At 53.1% G+C, this 18,754-nt stretch overlaps 1 protein-coding gene across 1 annotated transcript in view; it reads right to left on the bottom strand.

Moving 5' to 3' along the window:
- Nucleotides 1-3,928: 3,928 nt before the first annotated feature.
- GLCE (glucuronic acid epimerase) overlaps nucleotides 3,929-18,754 on the bottom strand; it is a 34,730-nt gene continuing 19,904 nt past the window's right edge. Inside the window, exons 2-4 of the mRNA XM_054169187.1 lie at nucleotides 14,963-15,517; nucleotides 9,814-10,059; nucleotides 3,929-4,971 (exon numbers count right to left, since the gene is read on the bottom strand). Coding sequence (XP_054025162.1) covers nucleotides 3,947-4,971; nucleotides 9,814-10,059; nucleotides 14,963-15,503 — 1,812 coding nt within the window. The 5' untranslated portion in view covers nucleotides 15,504-15,517 and the 3' untranslated portion in view covers nucleotides 3,929-3,946. The remainder of the gene's footprint in view (nucleotides 4,972-9,813; nucleotides 10,060-14,962; nucleotides 15,518-18,754) is intronic.

The raw sequence follows: 18,754 nt of genomic DNA, 5'->3' as shown, positions 1-18,754 counted from the left end.
GGCTCCACAGCTAGCCCCATGACTCCATGGTTAACTCGCTCCATGACTCCACAGCTAGCTCACTCCATGGCTCCACAGCTAGCCCCATGACTCCATGGTTAACTCATTCCATGGCTCCACAGTTAGCTCCCTCCATGGCTCCACAGCTAGCCCCATGACTCCATGGTTAACTCGCTCCATGGCTCCACAGCTAGCTCCCTCCCTGGCTCCACAGCTAGCTCCTGAGGGCCTCCCCTCCAACCCCTCGTAGAGCGGACGGCAGGAAGGAAGACACCTCTGCGTTTCTCTTATGATAAAAAAAAAAACCTTTTATTTTACACTCTTAGAAAGCAGCTTTTTTTTTTTTTTTCTCTCTTTTTTTTTTTTTTCTCCATGAAGCACAAAGGGCTGAGCCATTTAACTCTGTGTAGAAACATAGTAGAACCTCTCCCGCTGCAAAAAGTCCCCTCTGGCCGTCGTAGAAAACTAACGTGTGCACATTGTGCTTGAACTGCAGAAGTCTGTACAGCTTCACAAAGGACCACCCTTTACCAGAGCATCCTGTAAACAAGTTATTGCATATTTAACACATGGTCTAGAGCCCACATGTGCCCAATAAACCAACAACAATATAAAATATAGGGGGGGGGGGGGGGTGGAAATAAAATAGAAATCACCAAAGGAAGGGAGGGAAAAAAAAAGCCCAAAGCAAGGTAGAAAGCAGAAGGGTCCCACGAGAAGGTGAAGGAAAATAGCAGCAGCTTTCCACGAAGGTCTGGCGTGGTGGCTCAAGAGAAGCAGCACTGCCACGTCTGGATGGTTGTGCTTCTGTGTTAGTGGTTGGGGTACAGCCACGTGCACCACGCTCCCCCATCACACCTCTGTACAAGAGGGTGGGGAAAAGATCCTAGTTCCCCAAGGCCTTGGTCAGTTTGAAGGCTGAAAACAAAGCCAGCACCCCCCCCCCACCTCCCCCCAATCCCCAGCTGAAGTGATTTTGGGCACCAGCGGCCAATGAGCCTCTTCCACTGCACAGCTCAATGAAAAAGAATGCCAGGAGGAGCTCCACACGAACCCTCTTCAGCTCCACAACCTCAGGGCTGGTTGGTTGAAGGCAAACGTGTGCTAAGGCCAACCAAAATGTGAAGGGGATGTTAAGGAGTCACAGAATGGTTTGGGTTGGAAGGGACCTTGAAGATCATCCAGTCCCAACCCGCCCTGCCTTGGTCAGGGACACCTCCCTCAAGGCCTCATCCAGCCTGGTCTTGCCCACCTCCAGGGAGGGGGCAGGGATAGGGTGGTCTGGCAGGACCAACAGAGTTGGCATGGCCAACCAACACTTCTGAGCTCACCCATCCAACAAAGAGGCAACCAGGCTGGCTCTCCCAGAGCACTGTCAGATCAACACCACCACGACTTCTCAACAGCATTCAGCAAGCAATAATCGAAGGGGCAACTGTGGCCTCTGTAAGGCACCGATACCATCTCTTGAGCACTACCTAAAGAGCCTCTCTAGCTTCTCCACAGGGCAAAGAGATGATGGACAAGGGCAGGGGAAAGACGTTTCTGTGCCTGCAGGAAGGACCAGCTGGGAAAGGAAGCACGTTTGTGCGGCGGGGCTGGTGTGTGCGTATACACGTGGGCACGGCAAGAGAACAAGAGGTCACCTCTGCTACCTTTGGTACTGAACTTTCTGCTGGGACAGCCACTTCTCAATGATTGACCTTGGCAAAGATCAAGTAATCAAAAAGTCAGTTCAGATCTCGGCAAGAAACAGAAGAAAGCATCAAAAAATCGAGGGAGGGGGGGAAAAAAAAGGAGGTGAAAGCAAGACGCAGAATGTCCTTGTGCTGAGCGTTCTTGAGAGCTGAAATCAACTCTGTCCTCAAGAGAAACATCTTCAGCTTGACCCCCACCTCCACACAGGTGTTGTAGGATCAGTGGAACAAAGCTCATATGTGGCCTTCCCACATATGTTGAGTCTTGGACCTAGAGCAACCACCAGCATGTCTCAAGGAGTTGAGAACCTTGGAGTCTGAGACACTGCCAAACAAGCCAGCCCTGACCTCATGAGGGTTTTGCTCTTCTGGGTTAACCAGGAGCTGCTACGTGCCAGGGAGGCAGAGTATCAGTGGGTGTCAAGGACTGATGAATGGGAGGAAGAAACCCCACTTGGTTTCCTCTTAAGTTTGGTTTCACATGGCTTCTTCTGCACCACAACAGCCCGGTGAAAGAGCGCGGGGTGGGCCGTGCGTGTTCAGCCATGGTGCAGCTACTCCTGCTCGGGGGGCTGAGCCACAAGCACAAAGCCCACCCAAGAAGCCCAGGCTGGAGATGTGATGACCCCCTCACACCACGAGTAGGACAGTAAGGTGAGGTGAAATGCAGTGCTGGAGCACATGTGGAGCTGGAAAGCCTGCTGAGGTCATTTTTAGCTTTCTAAATCTTGATTAAGCCAAGCAGGTTAAAAATAAAACCCACCGAAGGAACTTCCCTTAACTCCAAGTTTCCTGTGCTGCTGACAACAAGCACCATGTATCATAGTATCAGTCAGGGTTGGAAGCGACCACAAGGGTCATCTACTCCCAACCCCCCTGCCATGGGCAGGGACACCCCACACTAGATCAGGCTGGCCACAGCCTCATCCAGCCTGGGCTTAAACACCTCCAGGGATGGGGACTCAACCACCTCCCTGGACAACCCATTCCAGGGCTTCACCACTCTCATGGGGAAGAACTTCCTCCTCACCTCCAGCCTGAATCTCCCCACCTCCAGCTTCATTCCATTGCCCCTAGTCCTATCACTACCTGATATCCTGAGAAGTCCCTCCCCGGCCTCCTTGTAGCCTCCTTCAGATCCTGGAAGGCCACAATGAGGTCAAGTCAGAGCCTTCTCTTCTCCAGACTGAACAGCCCCAACTCTTTCAGCCTGTCCTCACAGGAGAGGTGCTCCAGCCCTCTGCTCATCCTCGTGGCCCTTCTCTGGACACCTTCCAGCCCAAGGCAATGGAAATGATGTTGCCAAAGCTCAGCGAAACCTCACTAAAAGCCAAAGCACAAACCAAGGGGCTACATGACCAGCTACATGACCCAGCCTCCAGGGAGGAGGAGAAGCAGCCAGCAGCAAAGCTGCTGGGTGAGGAGGGTAAATTTGTCCCTCTCGAGGGGGTGGTGCGCTCACAGGCTTTGTGCAGTCCATAAGTTGTGCTTATGGGATGTGGCTGCCAAGCCTGCAGGTTACCTCCATCGGTACATCTGGGAAGAAACCCTACAGCTCCAAAAAAAACAATAGAGATATATATATATAAATCTCCCTGTAGAAAAATTGGTCAAAAGGAAGCCAAATGTGAAGGATTTTTTTCCCCCCCACACCTTCTCCCCCCCTAAGAAACAAAATGAAATCATTCCAAAGAGCCACTGCCCACTCCCCCAGGCCACAAGCAGAACACACATCCACACCAGCTGCTCCAACACAGACACAGAAACCCCCTCCCCCCCAGCCCCACGGTTTTAAGAGGCCACAACCTTAACTTTTCAGGCAAGAAAATAAGTGCTGGATTTTTTCCTTCTTTCTTTCTTTCTTTCTTTGTGTTTTTTTGAGAGACCTGTATGGCTTCTGCAAATCCTTTCCTAGGGGGGGAAGAAAAAAAGGGAAAAGAAAAAACCAACCAAACCAAACCCAGGAAACCTTCTCCCCCACCCCTCTCCCCACCCGACACCCTCAAACTCGAGAGCACAAAGAGGTGCAGACAGGTTGGCTGTGGAGCGCTTAAGGACGGGTGAAGGTCTCAGCTCCCACCCAGCACACCCAAAGGTGGGGGTTTGGTTGCTTTTTGTTTTGCTCCCCACTGGAATGCAACGATTTCATCTGGAGGTCAGCTTTAAGGATCACTTCTTTTGAGACAGTCCACCGGAAACCCCAGGCCGGAGGAGAGCTGGGGAGGGGGGCGGGGGTTGGTTGGAAGCTCTCAGTTGTGCTTTGCCCGGCCGCCTCGCAGGTAGCTCTTCCACCTCTTGACGAACTCTTTGAAGATGGGGGCCTCGTCGATGGTGCTGAGGAGCTGGAGCTGGTTGATGTGGGTGGTGTGGTAGTCCCAGCGCGCCAGGTTGGGAGCGGTGCCCAGCATGAAGTGCCGCAGGTCGTAGATGGTCCCCGAGCCGGTGTCGTAGAGGGGCAGCATGGCCTTCAGGGACTCCATGCCCCGCTCGTAGAGCACGCGGGCCTCCTTGCCCAGCTTCTCCCCGGCCGTCTCCTTCAGGTCGTAAAGGCCGATCAAGGAGTACATGAAGCCGTTGAGCACGAAGGAGCTGGGGGCGGTGGGGTACTCCTCGTACCAGTCGTGGCGGTTCATGAAGACCGCCTTCACCCCGCGCTGCTCCGCCGGCAGCCTGTAGGGAGCCGTGGCCCGCAGGGCCGAGCTGAGGAACGCCTGCTCCTTCGTCAGCAGGTAGGCCCTCACCAGCGTGGAGATGGCCTGCCCCTGGGCCATGGCCGAGTACCAACCCGGCTCCAAGGACTTAAAGCCTTCCCCCAGCTTCCTGGTGACCATGATGGGCCAGCCGCCCCGCTCGTCCTGGTTCCGCACCAGCCAGTTGCTGGCGGCGAAGAAGGCGGCCATGTGAGCGGTGGCGGAGATGGTGACGTTGTCGAGGAAGCCTCTGCCCTTGGCCACCAGCCTCACCACTCTCTTGGGCATGATTTTGGTCTGCTTGACGGCTTTCGTGTTGGAGAGGCCAACGCCCTTCCGCAGGTCGGTGACCAGGTCCCTGGTGAGGGTGCTCCAGCTAGTCCTGGGGCCGATGCCGTAGTAGATGTCTCTGTCCTTGAAAGCGATGAGCTGGGTGTTGGAGACGTAGTGCACGGTGAAGAGCTGGTTCCTCTCCGTCGTCTCCAGCACCACCGAAATGCTGCCGTTGGTTGTGAACTTCAGATCGAAGGAAATGATGAAGTCTCGGCTGTTGCCCAGCTGCAGGGACACCCCCTCCGTACTGTCTGCAAGACAGCCCGAGAAACCCTCGGTCAGGGGGGGCAAACCCTCCTTTCCCCAAGGCCTCCAAGCTCCAACAACATGCAGCTCCCAGAGGTAACCCCTCTTGCCACCCAGCATCTGAAAGCTTTCAGAGCAGCCCATCAATAATTCAGTCACTCCTCCTCTGCGCCGGCATAGAGGAGGCCACAGCAGTGCTGGGAGGGTTGGCTCCTGCCCTAGAGATGGTCTCAGCCCTGGGGATGATCCCTGACCTGTGGATGGTTCCTGCCCTAGAGATGGTCTCAGCCCTGGGGATGATCCTAACCTGTGGATGGTTCCTGCCCTAGAGATGGTCTCAGCCCTGGGGATGATTCCTGACCTGTGGATGGTTCCTGCCCTAGAGATGGTCTCAGCCCTGGGGATGATTCCTGACCTGTGGATGGTTCCTGCCCTAGAGATGGTCTCAGCCCTGGGGATGATCCCTGACCTGTGGATGGTTCCTGCCCTAGAGATGGTCTCAGCCCTGGGGATGATTCCTGACCTGTGGATGGTTCCTGCCCCAGAGATGGTCTCAGCCCTGGGCTGGAAGCCTTCTGCTGTAAGGCCAGGCTGATAGACTTGGGGGTGTTCAGCTCGATAAGAGAAGGCTCCAGGGAACCTTTCTGGTGGCCTTTCAGGATGTAAAGAGGCCAGAAGAAAGCTGGGGACAGACTTTTGAGTGGGGCCAAAAGTCTTCAAGGCCTGGACCAGGCTGCCCTGCTGGGGAACCTGGGGTTGTTCAGCTGGAGAAAAGGAGGCTGAGGGGAATCCTTCTCTCTCTCCACAACTCCCTGAAAGGAGTTTGGAGCCAGATGGGGGGTTGGTCTCTTCTCCCAAGCAACAAGCTAGAGGAAACAGCCTCAAGTATCCCCAAGGGAGGTTTAGGTTGGACATGAGGAACAATTTCTTCATGGAAAGGGTTGTGAAGACCTGGCCCAGGGTGCCCAGGGTGCTGGGGGAGTGCCCACCCCTGAAGGGGTTTGAAAGCTGTGAGGATAATCTGGTGCTGAGGGATATGGTTTGGTGGAGACCTGGCAGTGTTGTTTAATCTCTGGACTTGATGATCTTGGAGGCCTTTTCCAACCTTCACGATTCCAGGACTCTGAAAACAGCATGGATTAGTTTAGGAGAGTTTTGAAGGTAGGACTTCATCTTGGAGGTCTTTTCCAACTTGAATGGTTCTGTGATACCCAAAACTGCTACTGTCTTCTTTCCCAACCTGACAGTTCCAAAACCCAGTGGGGGCTGAGCAGTTTCAGGAAGGATAAAAAGAAAGAAGCAAACATAAAGACTAAGATGGGAAAATGTTTATTAACCTCTCCCTGGGCAAAACTCAGCTTAATTAAACCTCCCCTTTGAAATAAAGCTGCTAGGCAAGGGCACAGACTGAAGCCCAGCGTTCTCCTGGAGGCTCCGTTTCGATGTGCAAAATCCGCTTCTGCCCCTCAGAAAACCTCCACTGGATGATCAAAGGGCTAATTAGTTTGTAAGGCTGTGTGTGAATCCCGGAGCTCTGAATGCTCAGAGGGGTGGTGAACACTTAAGGGAAAGTCATCTTCAATTAGAGGCTTCTCAGAGAACAAAACCTCCCATCTGCAAGGCAACTGTTTCCATTCTGCCACATCTTGATGGGTCAAACACCCCCCCCAAACGTTTCTCTGTGCAACCATCAAGTTAATGGGCAGCTTGGCAGAGGCCTTTCCTCATCTCACACAATCATTAAGGTTGGAAAAGATCTCCAAGATCATCGGGTTCAACCTTCAAAACTCTCCCAAACGAATCCACGGTGTTTTCATAGAGGCATGGAATCACTCTGGGTGGGAAAGACCTCCAAGATCACCAAGCCCAACCCTTACCCCAGCACTGCCAGGTCACCACCAAACCATGGCCCTCAGCACCACATCTCCATGGCTTTGAAACCCCTCCAGGGATGGGGACTCCAACACTGCCCTGGGCAGCCTGGGAAAGGCCCTGACAACCCTCAAGGGGAAGCAATTGTTCCTCGTGTCCAGTCTAAACTTCTCCTGGTGCAACTTGAGGCCTCTTGTCCTATTGCCTGTTCCTTGGGAGAAGAGACCAACCTCCACCAACTTCCTCCTGAATTCCTTTCAGGGAGTTGCAGAGAGCCAGAAGGTCTCCCCTCAGCCCCCTTTTCTCCAGGCTGAACACCTCCCAGCTTCCTCAGCTGCTCCTCACCAGCCCTGTTCTCCAGACCCTTCACCAGCTTTGCTGCCCTTCTCTGGACCTGCTCCAGCCCCTCAATGTCCTTCTTGGAGTGAGGGACCCAAAACCTGAACCCAGGATTCAAGGGGTGGCCTCACCATGCCCAGTCCAGGGGGACAATCCCATTTTACAAGGCCTTCTAAGGTATTCATGACCAGTATCCATTTTTTTGGACTCAACATCATGTTTTCCAACCATTTAAAGTAAAGCTTTCCCTCCTTGGGAGTTTTGGAGAGCAGCATCTGGGTCGGGAGGAGAAACCAAGAACTTTGATACCCAGCATCAGAAGCATCTAATTAACCACACCCCCCCAATGGCTGTCAAATGAGTTTTATGGCTCCTGGTAAACAAATGGCTGTGGGATAATGAAGTGAATGGTAGGAGTGGGGCACAAAAAGGAGTTGCAAGAAGGAGAACTGAAGGCTCCTCTTGTTTGTGCTGCCCTCAGCACCCTAAATCCATTACTCAAGGCCACCTAAGAGGAGGGGATGCAGAGAGAATACAGAGCAGGTCTTTAGCCTCTCCTCTAGCCATATTTATCTACTACAAAGACACCAGAGTGTTCAACAATTTTTTCCCCAGGGATCCAGGCCCAAGGTGCCAAGAGAAAATGACTTCATTGTCTCTTTAAGTAATGGACTCGTTAATTCTAATGGGTATTGATTGAGGAGAAATTCATCACCTCCTTATTAATGGCTCTGTCCCAGCAGAAAGGAAACTCCTGCCTGAAATAATGAATTTCCCTGCTAAGGAGACAACAGGAACCACAGTGAAGTCTGTTTGCCTGAGCAGCCCTGTGGAGAGGGTCTTGTGGGGGGAGGGGGGGCAAAGCTGGAGATGAGCCAGCACTGAGCACTCCCATCCCAGCCCCAGCCGTGTCCTGGGCTGATCTCCAGCAGTGTGGACAGCAGGGAGAGGGAGGGGATTCTGCCCCTCTGCTCAGACCCCACCTGCAGGGCTGGGGCCAGCTCTGGAGTCCTGAGCATAGCACAGACAGGGACCTGTTGGACAGGGCCAGAGGAGACCACAGCAATGCTGGGAGGACTGTAAGCCTTCTGATGTGCAGCCAGGCTGAGAGAGTTGGGGCTGTTCAGAGTGGAGAAGAGAAGACTCTAGGGAGAGCTTCTGGTGGCCTTTCAGTCCTTAAAGTGGCCAGAAGAAAGCTGGGGACAGACTTTAGAGCAGGGCCTGTTGTGACAGGAAAAGTGGTGTTGGCTTGAACTAAAAGAGGGAGATTCAGACTGGAGAGAGGGGGCAATGTTTGATCCTGAGGGTGGTGAGAGCCTGTTCCAGGTTGCCTAGAGAGGTGGGAGATGTCCCATCCCTGGAGCCATTGCAGGTCAGGTTGCTTGGGGCTCTGAGCAACATGCTGCAGTTGCAGCTCTCCCAGCTATCTGGACTGGATGAGCTTGAAAGGACTTTCCCAGACAAACCAGTCTGGGATTCCATAAAATTGAGGACACAGCAACACAATGCATCTTGCACCTCTGCAGGCAAAGAAGGGCCCCTGTGCAGCCCCAGAGCTTCATCATCCTCCCCAGGCCCCCTGCAAATATGTGGGCAGCTGCTCCCTCTTGCTGCCCTGCTTGAGTGAACTTGGGTTACCCAGAACTAAGCCCTCAAATTTTGCCAAAAGAGTTGCATTCCACATTCCAGTGAGGAGGAAGATCTCAGGTCCAACCAGAGGGAGGGCTGCATGTGCTCTGCTTGCTCCAGGCTGAAAATAGACCTTATCATCATCAGTCAACATCTGCTTATCACACAGGAGCCTCATTTCCCAGCCTTCACAACTGCCTCCATCTTCTCTCTTTCTTTCTTTCCTTTTTTTGGGTTTCTATTTTGAGACAGGAGCTGAAAGGCTCAGGAAATGTGACTGCAGCTTCTCAGCACCCTACGTGCCAGGCTGGGAACAGGCCTTGCTCAGCCTGGAGAAGAGGAGGCTGAGGGGAGACCTTCTGCCTCTCTACAGCTCCCCGGAAGAAGGTTGGAACCAGTCTCCTCTCCCAGGTAACATGTGACAGGATGAAAGGAAATGGTTGCCCCAGAAGAGGGATAGAATAGAATAGGTCACAGAATCACAGAATGGTTTGGGTTGGAAGGGTCCTGAAAGAACATCGAGTTCCAACCTCCCTGCCACGGGCAGGGACACCTTCCAGTAGACCAGACTGCTCAAGGCTCCATCCAGCCTGGCCTTAAAACACTTCTAGGGACAAGGCATCCACAACCTCCCTGGGCAACCTGTTCCAGCATCTCACCACCCTCACTGGGAAGAATTTCTTCTTAATGTCCAGCCTAAATCTCCCCTGCTCCTATTTCAAACCACTCTGCCCTGTCCTACCCACCCCAAGTCCCCCTCCAGCTCTCCCGTAGCCCCCTTCAGATACTGGAAGGCTGCTCTAAGGTCTCCAGGCTGAACAACCCCAACCCTCTCATCAGTCTCTCCTGACAGGAGCGGAGCTCCAGCCCTCTGGACCCTCTCCAACAGACCCACGTCCTTTTCAGTCCCGGAGGAGAGAGGGAACAGAGACCAAGCCCAGCAAGCCAGAGCGGGGCCGCAGCGGGGGGCAGGGCGAGGCGCAGCTGCGGCCCGCAGCGTCACCCACCTGGCGCCACGAACTGCTTGACGCCGGTGAGCTTGGCTCTGTCTGTCACCGTGGCCAAGGAGCAGCCCTTGGGCACCGTCCAGTCCGCAGCCCTGCCGCCTCGGTCCCTCTCTTCCGCCGTCTCGTACACCTCCACGTGCGGCGGCTTCTCCGTCAGGTTCTTGCTGTAGTGGCTCAGGCCGTACTGCGCGATCTGGATGGGGTAGAAGTAGCCCTGGGGGCCCCACTGCGTGGACAGGGGCACACCTGCCAGAGAGGGGGGAAAGGAGCAGCTGGTCAGCAGGGCAGCCAGCACCACGTGAAAACCTCCCTGGCGACCCAGCCCGGCTTCGCTTCCACCACTGCCAGTTAGAATAGAGCAGAGTAGAGTAGAATAGAACAGAACAGACTGGAATGGAATGGAATAGACCAGGTTGGAAGAGACCTTCAAGATCATCAAGTCCAACCCATCATCCAACCCACCCAATCAACTAAACCATGCAACCAAGCACCCTATCAAGTCTCCTCCTGAACACCTCCAATGATGGTGACTCCAGGCCCCTCAGCATCATTGTAGCCTCCACTGGACTCTCTCCAGTAGTTCCCTGTCCCTCTTGAGCTGGGGAGCCCAGGACTGGACCCAGTACTCTAGCTGTGGCTTCACTAGTGGCAGAGTAGAGGGGCAAGAGAACCTCCCTTGACCAGCTGGCCACACTCTTCCTCACATACCCCAGAATACCATTGGTTGCCTTGGCTATGAGGGCCCATTGCTGGCTCATGGTGACGTTGTTTCCTCTGCCAGGCTCTGGACTCTCCTCTACCTGCCCTTCACCAGCTCCCACAAGCTGCAGTCTCCAGTTTTGGGTGGAAAAAACCCCTCCTGCCATTAACTGCTGATTGCATCACCAGCTGTGTGGGAAACAAAAACAAACAGCGTGGAGGAGACTTCTTTCTACACACACCTCCAGATGGAACCACCCACAGGGGGTTTGAGAGAAAACCAGGAGTCTCCTCAAGTCCTGGATTTTACCTGGGACAAATTCCCAACCTCTACATACAAATCCATACAAATCTAAACACAAATCTCAATCACTCTGACCCTCCTGCAGGAAACCAAGCATACAGAGTATCCAAAGGGACCTGGACACGCTGGAGAAGTGGGTCTGTGTCAACCTCATCAGGTTCTACAAGCTCAAGTGCAAGGTGCTGCACCTGGGTTGGGACAAGCCTTGGTATCTATGCAGGCTGAAGGATGAGGATTGAGAGCAGCCCTGCAGAAAAGGACTTAGGGGTGCTGGTGGGTGAGAAGCTGGGCATGAGGCAGCAATGGGCACTGGCAGCTCAGAAGGCCAATGGCAGTCTGGGCTGCTTCAAAAGCAGCATAGCCAGCAGATGGAGAGAGGAGATCCTGCCCCTCTGCTCTGGTGAGACCTCACCTGAGTGCTGTATCCAGCTCTGGAGCCCTCAACATAAGAGAGACATGGACCTGCTAGAGCAAGTGCAGAGGAGCCACAAGGATGATCAGTGGGCTGGAGAACCTCTCCTATGGGGACAGGCTTGGGAGAGTTGGGGCTGTTCAGCCTGCAGAAGAGAAGGCTCTAGAGAGGCCTTGTGGTGGCCTTCCAATACCTGAAGGTTGCCTACAAGAAAGCTGGGGAGGGACTTTTTACAAGGGCTTGCAGCACTGGAACAAGGGACAAAGGTTTGAAACTGGAGCAGGGTAGATTGAGGTTGGACATTAGTAAGAAGTTCTTTACTATGAGGGTGGTGGAACACTGGAATGGGTTGTCCAGAGGTGTGGTGGAGAGCCCATCTCCAGAGACATTCAAGATCAGGCTGGCTGGAGCTCTGAGCAACCTGCTCTAGCTGAGGATGCCCCTGCTGACTGCAGGGGAGTTGGACTGGATGACCTTTAGAGGTCCCTTCCAAGCCAGTGCATTCTGGCTCATGAGAAGGGAAAGGATGAAAAGAAACAAGTTGGCTGTTGCACCACGTTCCCCCTTGGCAATGTCAAGCTCAGAAAGGCAATTTCTTCTGCAGCCTGGTGCAGTGGAGAGATGACTTAAATTAAATGGCAAAACAAAAAGAAGAAGAAGAAGAAAAAAAATAGGCTACATTTTAATCCACAGCTTGGTGCTGTGTGTCACTAAGGGATGTTGTTGATGGAGATGTGATGGCTTCCTGCTGCCTGAGGAGAAAACCATGGCAGGAAGTATCTGAAACCCTCAACTGCAGCTCCCTCATGACAGCAGCTTCAGCTGAAGGAGCAATTCACTGAGGCTGAAAGATGGGAAATAACAATTAAAACAGGGGAAATACAAAAAAAAAGAAAAAAGGGAAGAAGTTTGCTCTAAGAGGCTTCACTTGAAGTTTATAGGAGGTGACAAGATGAAATCCTCCAGGTCATAGGACGTAGCAACACATTAACCTTGCAGGAAAGGAGAAGGTGAAACGAGACCATGAGGGTTTTTTCCATCATGCAGCAATGTGAGGATCACCAGGGCTGGAGTGATGGAAGGCAAGAGGCTAAACCACTCCTGAGCCCATCTCTGAATGTTAAACCCTGTCACAACTCCCTTCTCCAACCTGTGCTGTGTATCTAACTACAGCCTTTCCAAATCCCAGGCTCTGGCATCGTCTTTCACGGTGGCAGCTCTCCCACCACAGCTTGGCAGATAAATAACTACACTGCTGAGTGTTCAACTTGTTGGTCTCCTAGAGGGCACCTCGTGTCCCCAGCACACACATCTGGCAAGGCAGCAGGCTGCAGAATCTGACTGGGTTTCTAATCATTTTGGTTGGAGAAGACCTCAAGTTGCACCAGGGGAGGTTTAGGGTGGGCATCAGAAGAGACTTCTTCACTGAAAGGGTTGACAAGCCCTGGAACAGGCTGCCCAGCCAGGGAGGTGGTTGAATCCCCACCCCTGGAAGGGTTTCAAAGAGGCAGAAGTATGGGGCTGAAGGATATGATAGGTTTGATAGGTTGGATTTGATGATCTCAAAGGTCTTTTTCAACCTGGTTAATTCTCTTCCATTCCATTCCTATTCCTATTCCATTCCATTTCTATTCCATTCCCATTCCTATTCCATTCCCATTCCCATTCCTATTCCATTCCTTTCGTATTCCTATTCCATTCCTATTCCATTCCTATTCCATTCCTATTCCTATTCCATTCCTATTCCTTTCCTTTTGTATTCCTATTCCTATTCCTTTCCTATTCCATTCCTATTCCTATTCCATTCCTATTCCTTTCCTTTTGTATTCCTATTCCTATTCCTTTTCCTATTCCTTTCCTATTCCATTCCTATTCCTATTCCATGCTGTGCTATGGTTTAGCACCAGCCTGGGTAGAGCTAGAAAATGATTGACTCAAAGATCTTCAAGGACTTTTCCAATCCAAACAATCCTGTGAATCTATGCAGCTATGCAGAGTGAGCCTGCACCTCTGGGAAAACCCTGAGTTCCAGAGCCCTGCTTCTCTTGCTTGGCAGATGTGAGGAGGATGAGAGTGAACAGACCCAAAACAACCAACCCTACAATAAACATGTGAGAATAACCTTCAAAAACCCCCAAACTGACCCTCCCCATGCAGCTGTCTCTGTGAGTCACTGACAGCCAAACTAATTGCAAGACATCCCCTTGCAGATGGCCCTGCTGACTGCAAGGGGGGTTGGCCTAGATGATTTTTAAAGGTCCCTTCCCACCCAAACCAGGACTCCATGCCAGCTTTCTGCAGTGACCCACGGTGGGAAGAGCTCTTTCCACCACAGCAGAGCATCCCTGACAACTGTGATGCATGAAAATGAATGGATTTGATTCCTTAAGTGAAAGCTGGTCTGCTAATTTCTGAGGGCTCGTGGTGTCACCTCCTGTAACAGCTTCATAAAGGCATTCATTTTTCTCATCTCAAACCCACCCAAGATCAAATCTGTGCTGAGCCACAGGCAGACCTCATGTGCTAACGACTGATGGCAGGGGTTAGCACATTGCAAAGGTTTGGCTGGGGGTTAATCTGATCCAGGGGCACACTCCAGTGGCTGGAGAGCTTCTTGACCCTTTGGAACCTCCTCATCTTGCTGCAGGCAGCAGCTCCTTTCATAGATTGAGCTGATCATAGAGTGGTGTAGCCAGGAGGGGGTTGGTCTCTTCTCCTGGGCAGCCAGCACCACAACAAGAGGACACAGTCTCAAGCTGCGCCAGGGGAGGTTTAGGCTGGAGGTCAGGAAGAAGTTCTTCCCAGAAGGAGAGATTGGCCATTGGGATGTGCTGCCCAGGGAGGTGGTGAAGTCACCACCACTGGAAGAGACTGGATGAGGCACTTGGTGCCATGGTTTAGTTGATTAAATGGTGTTGGGTGATAGGTTGGACTCAATGATCTCAAAGCTCTTTTCCAACCAATTCAATTCAATTCAATTCAATTCTTAAAGATATCCAATTCCAACCCCCCAGCCCAGGTGGCTCAAGGGCTCATCCCACCTGGCCTTGAAGGGGTGTTCAGGGAGGGGGCATCCCCAACCTCCCTGGGCAACCTGTTCCAGTGTCTCACCACCCTCACTAGAAAGATTTTCTTCCTAATATCCTGTCTGTATCTCCTCTCTTTCAGCCCAAAGTCGTAGAATAGAGTAGAATAGAGTAGAATAGACCAGACCAGGTTGGAAGAGACCTTCAAGATCATCAAGTCCAACCTATCATCCAACACCACCTAATCAACTAACCCATGGCACCAAGCACCCCATCCAGTCTCCTCCTGAACACCTCCAGTGATGGTAACTCCACCACCTCCCTGGGCAGCCCATTCCAATGGGCAATCACTCCCTCTGTGTAGAACTTCTTCCTAACCTCCAGCCTAAACCTCCCCCAGCACAGCTTGAGACTGTGTCCTCTTGTTCTGGTGCTGGTTGCCTGGGAGAAGAGTCCAAACTCCACCTGTCCACAACCTCCCTTTAGGGAGTTGTAGACAGCAAGAAGGTCTCCTCTGAGCCTCCTCTTCTCCAGGCTAAGCGACCCCAGCTCCCTCAGCCTCTCCTCACAGGGCTTGTGGCCCCTTGTCCTAACCTGCCCTCCTCCAGCCTCAACCCATTCCCCCTCACCCTGTCACTACAAGCCCTCATCCCAAGGCCCTTTCTGACGGCAGCACAACAAAAGCCCAACGGGAGGCTCAACACCAACCTTCGACTCCACTGATGCACTTCACTCTGTCCCGAACCTCTACGTTGTAGCCCTCAAAGGACATGAAGACCCCGTCAGGGTGGTAAGGGGCTCGCTGTGTGTACACTTTGGAGTAGCTATGAGAGAACTCAAACCTGTCATAGCCATCATACTGAGCAATCTTCCCATAAACCTCGAAGTACTTCTCCACCCAGCTGAAGGGCAGGAAGACCTCGTTGCCTTCCCTCCTGCCTTTGATGGTGTGCTCGTCGTTGATCAGGCAGTCGATCTCCTCGTACTTCAGCCCCGGGGCTTTGTTGTTGAAGCCCCCAGCGACGGGAGGAGCCTTCTGCTGCTCCTGGGGGGAGGCCTCCTCGCTCTGCTGCCGGCCTGGGTCGCCCTCGGGGGCGGCCGCTCGCCGCTCCAGGCCGGCGAGGCCGCGGGGGAAGGGCCCGGCCCTGTCGGAGGAGCAGCGGTTCCACAGCAGCACCATCACCAGGGTGAAGAGGGCACAGATGACAATCAGAGTCTTGTAGTTGACCCGAGCTGCCAAGCAACGCATATTTCACACCATACCTGCAAACACACACACACAGAGGGGAGAGCAGATGAGGGAGGGCTTCTGACGGCCGCGGCGCGCGGTTCTGCCCGCTCCCCCGAGCATCACCACGCTCCTTGGTGGGAAGGGCACAGACAGGGCACCCAGAAGAGAGCTGGAGGTGTTTCTTCCTCAGCTCTTCATAAACAACAGCACCATACACATGAATCAAAGAATCAGAGAGTTGGTTTGGATGGAAAACACCTCCAAGATTCACAGAATGGTTTGGGTTGGAAGGGACCTTGGAGATCATCAGGGAGCCCGACCCTTACCCCAGGTCACCACCAAACCACGGCCCTCAGCACCCCATCTCCACGGCTTCCAACCCCCTCCAGGGATGGGGACTTCACCACTGCCCTGGGCAGCCTGGGCCAGGCCTTCACAACCCTTCCCATGAAAAAAAAGTGTTCCTTGTATCCATCCTAAACCTCCCCTGGGGCAACTTGAAGCCATTGCCTCTTGCCCTGTCACCTTGGGAGAAGGGACCAACAGCAACCTGGCTCCAACCTCCCTTCAGGAAGCTGTAGAGAGCCAGAAGGTCTCCCCTTAGCCTTCCCTTCTCCAGGCTGAACGACCCCAGGTCCTTCAGCTGCTCCTCAGCAGACCTGCTCTCCAGCTTTGCTGCCTTTCTCTGGAGCTGTGGGAATGGAGAACTCTACAGCCAGAGCCCCAACGAGGATGGGGTCAGCAGCTCCAAGCCAGGAGACTCCAGAAGCAGCAAAAGAGGGACTGGGAAAGTATGGAAGTGCCCCTGGGGACGGGACCTCCACAGGGTGCAGTTAGGGCCTCACGTGTCCTGGTCCCTCAGGAGAAGATGGAAACTATGTGAAGCCTCTCTGGGGATTTCCTTGAAGGACTTTCTTTCCTGAAGACAAGGCAGGTGCTGCACGTCCTGCTGTCACCAACACAGCCCTGGCAAGGAGCAAAGCTGAGCAGCAGGGAAAGCAATCCAAAAGTCCAAGAGATTTAAGCACTTGGCTCAGAAGGCTGCACTGCTGCTGAGGAATGAAGTCCTTCAGACAAACACCTCATGGACTCCTCACATGTGCACAAATACTCCAAGATCCACTTCAGAAAATCCTCATTAAACAGAAATCCAATTTCACTGCACCCCAGCACAGTGGGGGCTGGAAGGGACCCCTGGAGATCATCCACTCCAAAGTGGCACTCCAAAGCAGGGCAACCCCAGCAGCTTGCCCAGGATCACAATGACCAGGTGGGTTTGGAAGCTCTCCAGAGGAGACTCCACAACCTCTGTTGCCAGCCTGATACAGGGCTCCACAATAGAATGTGCTCTTCCTCTTCAGATGGAACCTCCTGGGTTCCACTTTGTGTCCACTGACCCTTGCCCCATCACTGGGCTCCACTGGAAAGAGTCTGGACCCTTCTTCTTGTTACCAGCCCTTCAGATAGTTATGAACATTGGTCAGATTCCCTCTGGGTCTTCTCCAGACTAAACAGCCCCAGTTCTCTCAGCCTTTATTCCTCAGACAGATGTTCCAGGCCCTTCAGCATCCTCACAGCCTCCCTTGGACACTCTCTTGTATTTCCCTGTCCCTCTTGAACTGGGGAGCCCAAAACTGGACTTAGGACTCCAGATGTGGCCTCAGCAGGGCAGAGCAGAGGGGCAAGAGAACCTCCCTTGACCTGCTGGCCACACTCCTCTTCCCATACCCCAGAAGACCATAGGCTGCCTTAGCTATGAGGGCCCACTGCTGGCTCCTGGTGACCCAAGGCCACCATTGTCAGATGTGGAAAAGAATAAAAGCCTTCAGAACTTCCAGAGTAAAAGGAGATGATTTAAGCCCACAAAGGGAGTGTGATAAATTGCTTTATTCCCTTGCTGCCCTCATGAAAAGGATTTCATCAAACCACACTGTCAAGATTTAAGCAGCACAGCATGGGAAAGGAGTTTAAAGTCCTGAAGTTAAAGATGCAGGAGACCTTCTCCTTTGCTTCCAGCTCAGTCTGCTGGATGCCATCTCTGGCACTGAGAGAATTCACACCTACATGCAAAGGTGAGGACTGCTTCAATCTTTACCCCTCAGGTAAGAGTGGAGCTCCAGGTTTCAGAGAGCAAAGGCTTCTGGAAGTCTGGTTAAAAAAACCCAACCCTCTTGAATTCCTCTGCTGGGACCAAGGAACCACACTGCCCACAAGTCATCAGAGAATCACAGAATCATTAAGGCTGGGAAAAATCTCCAAGGTCACTGAGTCCAACCATGAACCCAGCACTGCCAGGTCACCAGCAAAGCACAGCCCTCAGCATCACATCTCCATGGCTCTGAAACCCCTCCAGGGATGGGGACTTCACCAACTGCCCCGGGGAACCAGGGACAGGCCCTGACAACCCTCGTGGCCAATCTAAACCTCCCCTGGGGCAACTTGTGGCCATTTCCTCTCCTCCTGTCACTTGTCCCTTAGGAGACCAACCCCCACCTCACTCCAACCTCCTAGGGAGCTGCAGAGAGCAGTGAGGCCTCTCCTCAGCCTTTTTCTCCAGGTCCCTCAGCTGCTCCTCACAAGACTCAGCCTGACAGATCCAGGGCTGGTTCTCAGTTCTTACATAAAGCCAAGTTATTTGTGTCCTATAAACACAGACCTCTCTCTCTCTCTCTCTTCCAGGGCATGCTCACAAGACAGGCTTTTTAGAGCTGCAAAACTCTGTTAAATACATTAAAAGCCAGAACTCCTCTGAAGTCCAGGCTATCACCAGGTTCTTGTGTCCTCAGCAAAGGAGGAACTTCTTTGGGGTGAGGGTGCTGGAGCCCTGAAGCAGGCTGCCCAGAGAGGCTGTGGAGCCTCCTTCTCTGGAAAGCTTCCAAACCCCGACCCCGGGCCGTCGTGCAAGCTGCTGTGGGTGCCCCTCAACGTCCTTCTTGGAGTGAAGGGTCCAAAAGTGAGATGAGGACTCAAGGTGTGGCTTCAGCAGTGCCCAGCTCAGGGGGACAATCACTTCCTGGCCCTGCTGGCCACAGCACTGCTGATCCAAGCCAGGATGCTGGTGGCCTCCTTGGCCACCTGGGCACACGCTGGCTCCCCTTCAGGTCGTCACAGTCGCGCAACCACCCTCCCAGCAGAAGCGAAGAGCAGGAGGCACCTGAAGCCAGTTCAAACCCCCAAACAGCCTCCTGAACAAACACAAAGGACATTCCCCAAGCACACCTCTGCTGGCAGCCAAGCTGAAACATTCCCATTGAAATTCCCTCTGTTTA

Source organism: Dryobates pubescens, chromosome 17 (assembly GCF_014839835.1).
Source record: "Dryobates pubescens isolate bDryPub1 chromosome 17, bDryPub1.pri, whole genome shotgun sequence".
Taxonomy (NCBI): domain Eukaryota; kingdom Metazoa; phylum Chordata; class Aves; order Piciformes; family Picidae; genus Dryobates; species Dryobates pubescens.
This window is presented reverse-complemented; position numbering and strand designations above follow the sequence as displayed.